Raw genomic sequence first — 12889 nt, forward strand, 5'->3', positions numbered from 1 at the left:
GGGGCTGAGGGGCTGAGGTGGTTGAGGAGGGTTAGGGGGCTAAGGGGGCTGAGGGGGCTGAGGGGGCTGAGGGGGCTGAGAGGGTTGAGAGGGCTGAGGGGGCTGAGAGGGCTGAGGGGGCTGAGGGGGGCCGAGAGGGCTGAGGGGGCTGAGGGGGCTGCTGAAACCTGGATTAGAGAAGAGAGGAAGGCAACCAGACCTCTTCAGAACAGCAATGCGCGTCAGATCCATTGAAAGGATGAACCCACAGAGGAGATTGAAAGACTATCTAAAGCAGTCGGGGGAGGAGGTCAGAATGGTATCGTGCTTTAGACAAGTGAGGGCCAGTCAGCTCGGCCACACTTCACAGAGGGGCCAAGTAATAGGAACTTAGAGAAATACTCATCTGTTTTTATAAAAAGAATTATTTTGGTTTTTGGGGAAAGCGATACATGGCTCCTTTTCTAGCTTGGTACTTCCCTTGAATACATACCTTTGTATGGTATAGTTTAGAACAGAACTGCGTAACTCTGTGAAGAAATAAAGCCCACAGTTAATTCATCACAGAATTCCTTGTTAATTGAAAGAAAGATTTACTGATGATTTTTGTGTTGGACTTCCTCGACAGATTATTCTAAATTATGTTTCACATTCTAACAGCACCAAAAGAAATATGGGTTACAGGAAAAACTGCATTTAGATGGTTTGCTTCCTCCTGAAAGTTAATCTGTTTTCAGGCGTGTTCTATGATTGTGCTGCATATGCACCAACTGCACGTGTGCGTGCACAAACGCAGTCGTATACCCTGCTATCGAAACCTAAGCGTGTTACACAATATTATACACACCAGTACTTGTGTGTCAGCATAACATCCCACAGCCTCAGCTCTTCTCTTCTTGAGAAACTTATTCATTAAGTCTTTAGTTTCTGACTCCTCTCTAGTTCCTGTTACAGCTAAGGTCTTCTGGGCTCTCGTGTGAAAATCATCTTATGTTGTTATGTTTGGCCAGCTGTTTTCCTGTGAGTTTACTACAGTTTTAAGTGGTGGAAGAGACCAGGCGCTGGAAGTAATGTGTCAGTGCTGAGGAAAGGCCACCGCAACTATGGCGCCCAGTGGGAAGCAGTGTGGTCATGGGGTTGGGTGGGGGTGGGGCGGGCTTGGGGTCCACCGTGACAAAAAGACTGGTGCTGAATCAGGGCAGAGCAAGTCCTCTCCAGTCCTTGATTTCTGTAGGTAAGGATTCTTTCTAAGATCTTTACAGGGTGGGCCATCGAGCTACCAGACTCCTGAGGTCACCAAACCTCTTTCCAACGAAACCCTTGATTTTCTCTTGATTTACAGCTGTGGATGAGACCCTTGATTTAGCATGTTTATCTGCAGGCTTACTTGCCCTTTATAGAGACCACTGGAAAATTAGTTAAAAGCCATGCAAACTATGAAGCCTTATGTATTTTTATAGTTTTTTAAAAATGGTGTGTAGGACAGGTTTTGCCATTCGCCACACTCATTCTGGTATGCCTGTGTGAAAGTGTGTCACCAAACATGGTTTCACACATTGTAATACAGCACTCGGAGGCTAGAACGGGAGGATCAGAAGCTTGTAGTTCCCTGGGTTATATGGTGACCTTGTCTCAAAGTAAATAATTGTAGGATGATGTCATCACGCAGGTGTAGGCAGGTACAAGACAGAACGAGGCCTGTCATTGGACGAGAAGGAAGGATGGGCGGGAGAAAAGTTTTAGAGAGAGTGGAGGAGACTGGAGGAGGCTCGAGAAGCAGCGGAGAGAACATGGAGGCTGATGTTAAGGTTCCTCTCTGCACATTTACAGGTTGTTATGAATATTCTTTTTTTTTTTTTTTGGTTCTTTTTTTCGGAGCTGGGGACCGAACCCAGGGCCTTGAGCTTCCTAGGTAAGCGCTCTACCACTGAGCTAAATCCCCAGCCCCTGTTATGAACATTCTTAAGGGATGGATGTGTACAGGACTTTGTGTGTCTAGGTGGGCAATTATATCTTATCAATTGGGTCAGAGGTTATTGTGTTGTGTGTTCTTTCATGTGGAGATTTAAGTTCAAGAGAGTATGTGGCAGCCAGAGACACTAGGCTACCATGGAATTGGGATGTGTATTTCTGACATGGTGGCAGCCTGCCTTGGGAACTAGGTAGGTAGAGAGATTGCTGCTGGCTCAGAGAGAAGCCATCGGCAGTGTGATATGGGATGGAGCAGAGCGGGTGAGAGGCTTTGCTGACTGAGATGAAGGTATCCACCAGATACCTTGGGGCACCACTTTTTTTTATAATTTCATGGCAACAAATAAATAAATCTAAAAATAAAAACGTGTTTCAAAGCTGAAACAGAAATGGCTAATGACATTGTGGCTGCTAGATAAGTTAGGATATACTTGCTCTAATGTTCACATTCTGTAATGCCTGGGCTATTTTTTCCAGACTTTCTATAAAAAAAAATAAGTATCTCAGAAAGAAAGCCATGTGAGCTATGAGAAGATGAACCTCGTCATTATATTAATCTGCTTCCCTATCCTTTATCTACCTCACTCTCAAGTGGAAGACGTGGTTTGCTTACAAAATTGGTCAGGTGTTCATCGGAGAGATCAGCCGAACATGGCTGTTTCCCCTGAGTATCTACCTCTTTTACCAACAAGAAACACAACTCCACCAGCAGGGACAGTGATCTTATTTCACAGATGCTTCAAACAAGAATTTGGGCAAGTTAAACACGTATTTTAGGTGGCTGAATGCGTAACTCAGAATCCCTGAGACACAGTGTCCAATCCCCGGCATATAAAACAATTCCTAGGTAATCCTGTAAATAAAGCGGGACAGTTAGTTAGTCCTAGGTCTAAAAGACCCCTAATTAGTCCAAAACACCTCTCTAAAGTTTTAGCAGCATTAAGGGAATGCTCAGTAAGAAGATAAAAGTTTTAAACAAATACCAGCTGATAAATCTAAAATAAAGGTCAGAATTTAAAAAAAACATGTTTAATAACTTATTTAGGCAAGGATCACCAAGAAATGCTAAAATCAGAGATCAGAAGGTTGTCAAACTCTATCCTAACAGGCTGAAAGACTCGCGCCACAGATTTACTAAATAAAGGAAAATACGCTTCTAATGGAGCCATGCAGTAGTGAGCCCTAAGTCAAGTGTCCTAGCAGCACCCCCAGTTGTAGTTGACACAGGGACTTCCGGGGGTGGGGGATGCAGCTGTATTCAGGCACTATTAAGAGCAAGCCAACAAGGGGGGGAGGATGGGGAGGGGGGAGGGAGATGTTTGCCCAGAAACCGGGAAAGGGAATAACACTCGAAATGTATATAAGAAATACTCAAGTTAATAAAAAAAAAAAAAAAAAAAAAAAAAAAAAGAGCAAGCCAAGGCATAAGCAGGCAAATGCAGGTTATGAGACATTGTATATATTAACTGGCATTTGCTCTTCAAAAAAACCAAAAAAAAAAAAAAAAAATCCCGGGCTGGGAAGATAGGTCAGTCTGTAAACCGTGAGGACCAGATGCACACATGCACACATGCACACATGCACACATGCACATTCATAAATGAAGAATTGAGCTAAGGGATATGAAGATTTTCCTTCTAATATTCTTTGAACCTCCCTGTAAATTTGACTGGTTTCAATATAGGGTTGGAAGACGTTTTCTATTTGTGTTGGTGGTGTTCCCGCCAGGGGTAGGATGACTCAACCAGAGAAGGCACCCCCATCCCAACACGCTCCCCACCCCGACCTTCAGTAACCAGTTCATTGCCGCTGCCCGTCTACATTAGCTAAACAAATCCAGATGTCAAAGCGGGAGAGACGTTCAAGAAATGTCCAGCTCTCAAAAGGCCTTGTGTGCACAGATCTGTTCCTGGCAGTGTTCTGTCTCCCCTCCCACTAATCCCAGTGACCCCAAGTCGAACTATTTTCAAGCAACTCACATTCTCCAAATGAAGTCCCTGCTCATGCTGTTTCCTGGGCCTGAAGGCTGTCCCCATTCTATTTATTGCTTGTCAGAATCACAATCTTTAGGCTTAATAAGGTTTTCTTCCTCTTTGAAAGTCCTGCCAGACCAACACCCTTGCCTTCTGATTGGAAGCAGTCATAGATACTGAGCGGTCCTTACACTTACTTCTCTTGAAACACAAACCCCTATTTCCTTGCGTTTGGTCACTGTGGCACAACGCTTCCACACAGGGAAGCTCTACTCATCTCTGTCACATGGGTGAGGTGCACATTTCTTAGGATCCTGTGCAGGGACTTAGGACTTGATGCTTGCTTTCTTTTGAACCCTAATGCGTTGCGACCCCATCCCTTGGTGAACCTGACTCTATACCATAAGCTTTCTTTTCCTGTGGATTCCCGGGCACCTTGGCTCTCTGTCCTTCCGAGCTGTGGACTGTGGAGAAGCAAAAAACGCTTGAGCCGTGTGTTCTCACAGGGCCGCGGCTCTGCAGATGTCTCTCCAGACCCCCACACCAGCTGTTTGCCTGTGTGCCAGCTTATTAGGCAATTTAGCCTCTTTAAAACATTTTTCCTTTTATTGAAAATAGACTCTTTTCTCACATAATATATGCTGATAGGGTTTCCCCTCTCCCAATTTCTCCCCACTTTTCCTCCCATCCAAATCCACTCCCTTTCTCTCAGAAAAACACAGGCTTCTAAGGGACAACAATAAAATATAACGAAGTATAATATAATGAAGCCAAAACTACCGCATCAGAGTTGGGTAGGACAAACAAAAGGGAAAGAGCCCAAGAGAAGGCACAAGAATCGGAGACCCGCTTGTTTGAACACTCAGGAATCCCATGAAAACACGAAACCGGAAGCCATAACATACACACAGAGGACCTGGAGCAGTTTCTTGCAGGCCCTGTGCGTGCTGCCTCAGGCTCTGTGAGTTCTTAGCAGCTTTGATCATGGCCACCGAGAGGGCCTTGCTTCCTTGGTGTCTTCTGTCCCCTCGGCCTCTTCTTACTCAGGAGCCTCAGGCACTGAGGGGAGGGACCTGATGGAGACATTCCGTTTGGGGCTGAGTTTTTCAAGGTCTCTTGCTCTGCCTGTTGTCTGGCTGTGGGTATCCATTTTTGTTCCCAGCTTCTGCAGGAGGAAGCTTCTCTGGAGACGAATGTAGCATCTTTTTATACTCTGGGAAAACAAACCCTGGCCCCTGTAAAAGGACTCAGGCATCTGGCTGACCTTGGGAGAACAGGAAAGACTTCATAGCTAAACGCCAGAACTATGCTGCCAGCTGCCCTTTGCTGACTGAGGCCCAGAAACCCCTTCATACTGGCCTCTCCTCCCCTTCTCCTCTCAGTCCCTCTCAGCCAATCCCAGAGCAAACAGAGAAGTAATACCAACGAGCCTCGTAGTTTTCTCCCTTGGAGCAATGTAAAGAGTGGTACGGAAAGTCCCTCCCTGCGCCGTACGGTTCTACATCTTGCCATTCTGCTCCGTGCCTTTGTGGAACGCTGGCCTCTGAGTACGGCAGCCGCTGATTTTAATCAGAGCAGCCACACAGGAGACCCACAAGGCCAGGCCACTGGCATTCTTCCATAAGTAGGAGGTGGGAGAGTCCTGAGACCTTCGCCTGAGATCCCAGCCACTCGTTCCTCCTTCTGCCCGTCTTAGCTGTATGGAACCGGTCCAGCTACTCATGGTCTTAGGAGATGCTGGAGTAGCCCTGAGGTAAAAGGCTGAGGAAAGAGAAGAGCAGGGTATGGGGTTCTGCTATGGGGAAGTTGTCATTCATCATGGGATAGGTTTTTGGTGAGATGGTTGATTGGGAGTCACCAACGTTCTATACTACGAGCAACTCATCCCTCATGCTCCTGGGAGCCAGCGAAGTAAATCTGTTAGTTCACCAAACCCACTTGGGTGGGATTGTTACTTTGGTCTGCCGTTGGCGTGCTCTGAGTGAACATTCGTGTCACTTAAGGTGACAAACGCCTTAGACTATTCTGTTCTTTTGTTCGGCATGAACGTCCTGCCAGTTTTCCTGTCAGCTCTGCCTCTCCCTCCAAGACTCCAGGTAGTGTCATCACCTGTCACTGATGGTCAGGAGGTGGCTTCCAGGCTCTCAGTTTCTTACTCAAAAACTGAAACGAAGGCTCACGCAAAAGTCACAAGGGAAGTTTAGTCGAAGCAAAGCGGCAGGTCAGATACACCGTCAAGACTGAAGCTGGCCCCATGAGTGAAGGCACTCAAGGGCCCCCACTGTTGCTTTGGGGTTTCATTTTATGGTGTTCAAATTAAGATTTTGGTCACCAGATGTGTATTTTGGGTGGTCCTTTTTTTTAACTGACAGGTTTTGATGACACAGGACCTCATTGGCTGTGCGTGTCATTTCCTACAGTGCAATCACATGCACACCCAACATGTGACATCATACGCGTCAACAGATGATCACGCAGATCTGAGCCTAACCAGCAAAAATACTCGACCCACCGGCAGCGTCTGAGCCCATCTTGGGCAGAAAAGTGACAGGAATATTTTATGATTTTTTTGTTGAACAAATGTTAGTCAATGAAGAGTGTTTATTGAGGTGAACATTCTAGGCATGTTTCATTTAATTGGTTTATTTATGGAACCGTGCAACCAGCACCAAGGTCTATTCCCAGAATACTTTCCTCACTCCAAGCCAGATGCTCAGCTTGTCTCACCCTCCAGCTGTTGCAGGCAAGTGTGGATCTACTCCTTTTCCATAAATTTGCCTGTTCTGCACTCCAGTGGAGCGTGTGGTGTTTGGGGTCTGGCTTCTTCCACTTAGAATCATTTTCCCAAGGCTTATTCATACACGGCGTGTACCAACACCTCTTCTTACCGACTGGCGTTCCGCTGTAGGGATAAAATGCATCTTGTTCACATTCCTTGGTAAATGTTCGTGTGTGGCTTCTGAGTAGTACTGCTAAGAACACGTGGGCACAGGTCTCGTATGGAGAAATGCTTTAGTCTTAGTTATAGACCCCTCGAGAAGTCTCACCGCCAGGCCGTGTGCTCACCCTGTCAGACTGGTTTCCAGAATGACTGCTCCACATTTTCTTCCAGCATTATGTGTCAATTGTCCCATACCCCTGCTCAACACTCTTTCTGTATCTTCTTGATTAGAATCATCTTAGTAAATTAGTTGTGGTATCTCATTATGTTACTTAAGCAGCAGCTAATATCCAAATTCACAGTTGAGTACATGCACTTTAATGAGCAATTATAGTTGTAAACGTAGCATCCCATTTTCATATTCATATTTCAATTTAAAAGTATTATTATTATTATTATTATTATTATTATTATTATTAATGGGTGTATATGTCGGGGGTGCATGTGCCAAAGCTCACGTGTGGAGGACAACTTTGTGTAGTGTATTTCTCCTTCTCTCTTTGTGTGGGTTCCGTAGACTGAACTCTGGTCCATCAGGCTTGTATGACAAGCGCTTTTACCCTCAGAACTACATTTCCAGCCCCCACATCTTAACATTTAATGATTTTTCAAAGTGCTAAGAACATACAGACTGACAGGTATCTTATTTAGCAAATGAACTTCTGTAGCTTAGTTTTGAAATTCCCAGCTTGGCGACATAGGTAAAATCCTACCGCCTCTGAGATCATTCCCTAGAAGATCTCTCGAAGGATGCTATACACTCTGTACTTCCAAATGTAGGAGCCGGAGATGAGCTCTGCATGTCTTGGAATAGCCCAACTCCTCCAGTTCTTCTAGCTTGAAACAAACAACAAACAAACAAACAAACAAACAAGCCGCATCCACATCTGGAAGGCAGGCTGTGTGCGGGCTCCGCGAGGCTCTGAGAGGAGGAGTCAGGAAAAATAAAATGTCCTAGCAAGAGGCTCCCACAGTCACCATGCAGTGAGGGGCGGAGTCACTGCATTTGGAGATCGTGTGCAGGACCCTTAAACAAATGGGGACATCGCAGTTAAAAAAGAGGCTTGGGGCAAGTGCTTGCTCCTTCGATCTGACTTCTAAAATAAATCCTTCCTTTAAATGAAAGTTATTTAAAGGGGTGAAACAAGATCTAATATTTGTGTAAGCCATTTTTATTATGGCTCAAACATTGCCATTAATCATAAACAGAAGGACAGATAGGTCCCTGGCTGTTTCTGACCCGTCTCCATTAGTGGGGCCTGGATTCATTGAATGGGCAATAAATCCTGCTCGAGTCAACCTGACGGAGTCCTGAGATGATCTTTATATAAAGCAAGGGCGAAGAGGCTCAGGCTGTGTCTTAGTGGAGAGCCTTGCGTGCCTGGGGTGCTACATTCATCCCCAGCACTACCAAGCATGCAGGTGCGTGTGCACGTGTGTATGCGCAAGCCTGCGTGCACACACACACACACACACGCACACACACACACGCGCGCGCGCGCGCGCACACACACACACACACACACAGCAGGGTGGCATCCATAAGCCAATTTATCAATTCATCAGTGCTTCTCAGAAGGTTTTGCCAGTCAGTTAGTTCTTGGGGAAACTCCAAGACTTGGCATTGTTGTTGTAAAAATATAAAAAATAAAAAAAGTAGGGTTGTCCTTTGCCTTGCTAGGTCCAGCACCACGGTGCCCCAAGATATCTGAGAGATATCTTGGCGGAAACACATCCCAACTCTGAGGTGGCCCAGTGTCTCCTGCCACCACAGACTTTCCTATACTCAAACCGTCACATAAAAGAACACACAACACAATAATCTTAGATCGGATTGATAAGACATAATTGCCCACCTAAACATACAAAACCCAGTACTGTCCATCCCTTAGGAACATTGATAACAACCTGTAAATACACAGAGCAGAATCTTTACGTCAGCCTCCATCATCCTGCCATGGCCTCTCCCCCTCTTTCTCCCTCCAGTTTCCTCTTCTTCTTTCAACCTTCTCTCCCGCCCATCCTTCCTTCTCCTCCAATGACAGGCCTCCTTCTCTCCTGTACCTGCCCCTCACCTGTACTTTACAAATTCAATGGGGAGAAGGTTCTGGTGAAGTCACCTGAGTCCTGAGTACTGACTAGGCAGCTGTCCTTGGGGCAGTGGAATTAGCATCAAAATACAGATAACTCCAGGGCAAACCACAACATGACTTAGCACAGTCATGCGCACAACAGAAGGGCCAGTTTTATCTTAAACCTGAAAAGACCGCAGGCTATTGGCGGTTGCTCTAGATCTTTTAATAAAGGTCTGTTCTCTTTCCCTTTCAGAAATTAAGCTTATGAAATGAGCTAAAGGTTTGAGATTTTTCTTTTCGCTTAGGAGTGAGTAAGAACCTACGGACAAATTCCCTAGCTCTATAAAGTGTTTTCAAGTGAAGTCAGGGCGCTCGGTCCGGAGAGCATTTATCTGAGCACAGCTAGAAACAGGCGATGTCTTACGGAGTCTTCTAGCTCTGGAACTCTGTAGCATTCCTCCCCCCCCCTTCCCAAAGTATTCAAGACAACTGAAAATTCTATTTAACGCTTTACTAGTAACTAACACTAGTAATTTCCTTGCCAGCGTAGCCCATGCTTGTTGGGTATAAAGAGGTGGGATCCAGGATGTGCCTTTATTTAGCCTGTGTCAGTGATCACTCTTCTACGCCCTAAGTTTGTAAAATCGGCTCTCCGCTACGTCCTGTACGGAATTGTAATTACAAAGTGATTTTTACATTTCCAGGGCCTGGCCATACTTTCCAGACACAGAAAACTGAGGGAAGTCTCTCTGTCTGAGTGCGTCAACATCACTGACTTTGGAATTCGGGTAAGATGCTCAGGGTTTTCTGCCGAAGGTTAAGATTAAAATCTAAGCCCCAACTGAATAGACTTTGTAAGCCACGAAAGGAAAGGATGACAGGAGCCGACTCACACACGGGACTGGGACTCGCTCACGCTCACCCGGGCGTCATGATGTGAAGCTAAAATGTTCACAGCTCCTGTTGGCACACTGGCCCTCACCTTAGCGTTAATGCTGTGGAGAAGGCCATGGAGCCTTTAGGAGAGGTGGCCTGGCTGGTGTGGCAGCTGCAGCCGCTCTGGAAGACCTAGCCCTGGGTCTGGCCTGCCTACTCCACGTGAAGAGAGGGCTTCTGTCAGGCCATGGCCACAAGTCTGCTGCTGTACATTGCCTACCAGCATGGACTGATGCATCTCTGAAACCATGGCCAGCACCTGCCTGGGACACAAAGAACCACTGGTCCTTGGCAGGGCCTCTGCGGCCTGAGGAGGCAAGGAAGCTTTGTGGCCTCATCTCTTCCTCATCTGCTCTCTCCTGCTCCCGTGTCAGACTCATAGGATACACAGAGGCGTTTACTTGGAGAATGAGGAACATCTGTGTGGCTCAGAGTCCTTGCATATAGCGAGAATATTCTATAGAATGGGATATCAAGATATACGATCTAACCATGAGAACTGTGGGAGTTTACACACTATAATGATATCGAGGTTGAGTTGTGTAAACACAGTTTGCAGTACACCTCGACGGAATGAACAACGGCAAGCAAGTGGTCGAGTAAGGTGGATTGCTGTGTTCCATAAGAGTTCTAGGGAAGGGCAAGGGGTCATTGGCATGTCCTGAGTAACTTGCACACTGCACACAAGCCGTAACAAAATGTTTTAGCACTTTAAGCATCTAAATGAATGAGCAAGGGGGGAAGAGAGGGAGAGGGGGCGGGAGGAGAGGGAGAGGGAGAGGGAGGAGAGGGAGAGGGAGAGGGAGGAGAAGGAGGAGAGGGAGAGGGAGGAGAGGGAGAGGGAGAGGGAGAGGGAGAGGGAGAGCGGGAGGAGAGGGAGAGGGAGAGGGAGAGGGAGAGCGGGAGGAGAGGGAGAGGGAGGAGAGGGAGAGGGAGAGGGAGGAGAGGGAGAGGGAGAGGGAGGAGAAGGAGGAGAGGGAGAGGGAGAGGGAGGAGAGGGAGAGGGAGAGGGAGGACAGGGAGAGGGAGAGGGAGGAGAGGGAGAGGGAGAGGGAAAAACCATTACCTAAAACTGTGTGCTGGTCAAGGACACTGGACATGCATTGGACAAGGAAGAAATGAAAATTAGGCATGGAAAACCATTAACCCACTGGATGCATCACATAAAAAGTGTGTTGGGAGCTAAAAGATTCCAAAACATAGGAGAACACTAGGCTAAGTGGAAGAAAGGAAACCACTGAAGGGAAGAAAGGAGCGACACTTTCTTACAGGGATAATAAACAAGTTAACTCCTCCAGTGACGGGTGCTACAAGCGTTAGCTGAGAAGTCTGCAGAATGTGGCTGAGCATGACAAATTTGATGACTTACCATGACGTTTTAAATGCCCAACTGAGCAGTGTTGCAATGCTTAGCGACTGAGGAGCTGCAGAGGCCTCTGGGTCTAAGCCTGGGCTGACCAAACAAAGGAAGACTTGACCTAGACGCCAGGAGTACGCAAGCTGGGAAGCAGACCTGGCGACATGACTCCGGTTTGCTTGAGAGAAAAGACTGTTTATTTGAACCAGTAGCTGGTAGTTAGTTCAGTTGTGGGTAATTATGAATGTTAAATAGGAACCGAATGAATGAAGGCCAAAGTAAGAGTTAAGAATATTGACAATCTAATCTCGAGTTCCACTTCTCAGAGAGGAGGCAGCTGTATTTGACCAGCGAGCGAATCTTTCAGAAGTATTCTAGTGTATGGCTATGATGTTAGCCTCTAAATATCCATCATGTTAGAAGAATGCTTCTTGGGATAAGGCTGACTAGGCATCATAGACCATCACTTTCTGCCACTTGCTTTTGATGCTCTGGGCTCCAGGCACCCCGCCCCCCGGTGCCTACATTTATACTGTTTTTAGGTGCTGGAGAGTCTAGGCAAGAGCGTTCACTCATGTTAACTCTACGATCATAAAGCAAAATTCTGGCACATCTTTAAAAAAATTTAAACTTTCAAAATTGCTCTGTATTTTCACTGATCTAAAGATATCTTTTAAAAAGAAGCATCAAATACAGAATTATTTCATTATTACTTGCACAAGACCAGATGTTCTATTCAGAAACAATTCTCTTTCTCATCATCTCTCCCTTTTTTCTTCCTCCTTGTTCTTGGTGTGTGTGTGTGTGTGTGTGTGTGTGTGTGTGTGTGTGTGTGTCCTGACTCACAATGCCTGAGATGGGATACATGAGTCAGCTCCCCTTAGCAACAATTTTTGAAAAGATCAACATTGATTTCTATTTAGTTTCCAGCATTAAGTCATGCAATAGTCATCAGAGTATGAGATTTTGATAACTACACCTATTCTCCGGAGATGAAACTGTGTTCATGGGTTGAAAGGGGAAGAACAATGAGGGTTCCTGGTCAAACTGGCCTTAATCATTGGCCTTGGGTGCAGCAGAGGCTCTGAGCTGTCCTGGACGGGGAAGTAGAAAAGGCAAACACTGACTGTCTTGGCACCTGGCTCCTGTGCCCGGGGAAACCTTTGCAGTCATCTCTCTCCCGGGAAGCATTGACTAAAACGTCTATGATGGAGAAGCTCCCAGAGAATCTCAGGCTGTAGAATGTTTTTAAAGGGTCCTAGGAGAGGAATGAAACGATTTCTTGGTAGAGTTAAAGGGGGCGGTCATCTGGTACTTGTTAAAAAAGCAGCAGCCACAAACCCCGGAACAATTAAGAACTTCATTTTGGAAATCCCTGCCGAGTTGACTATCCATGCTAAGGACGGTCTCCTGAGCTTTACGACAACACAGAAAATGCCAGGAGACTCATGGGACGTGGACTCAACTGGGGGGACACAGAGACCAGGGCTTTATTATTTCTTTATTGGCTGTGAGCAAAAGCAGCGATCTCAGCACTGTGCTGCTCTTGACACTAATGTGTTTCCAATTGTAAGCCGTCCAACAGGATCTGAAACTTGCCAGACATCAAAGGATGTGGAATTCAACAGCCTCTCAGAGTCCCATAGCATATAAGGTC

General features: G+C 46.2%; 1 protein-coding gene across 2 annotated transcripts in view; it reads left to right on the forward strand.

Moving 5' to 3' along the window:
• The window catches only part of Fbxl13 (F-box and leucine-rich repeat protein 13), a 180381-nt gene that overhangs the window by 150264 nt on the left and 17228 nt on the right, over positions 1-12889 (forward strand). For both annotated transcript variants that reach the window (XM_087655401.1, XM_087655402.1), the window contains exon 18: positions 9644-9727. In XM_087655401.1, coding sequence (XP_087511527.1) covers positions 9644-9727 — 84 coding nt within the window. The remainder of the gene's footprint in view (positions 1-9643; positions 9728-12889) is intronic.

This window comes from Rattus norvegicus, chromosome 4 (genome assembly GCF_021556685.1).
Source record: "Rattus norvegicus strain SHRSP/BbbUtx chromosome 4, alternate assembly SHRSP_T2T, whole genome shotgun sequence".
NCBI lineage: Eukaryota > Metazoa > Chordata > Mammalia > Rodentia > Muridae > Rattus > Rattus norvegicus.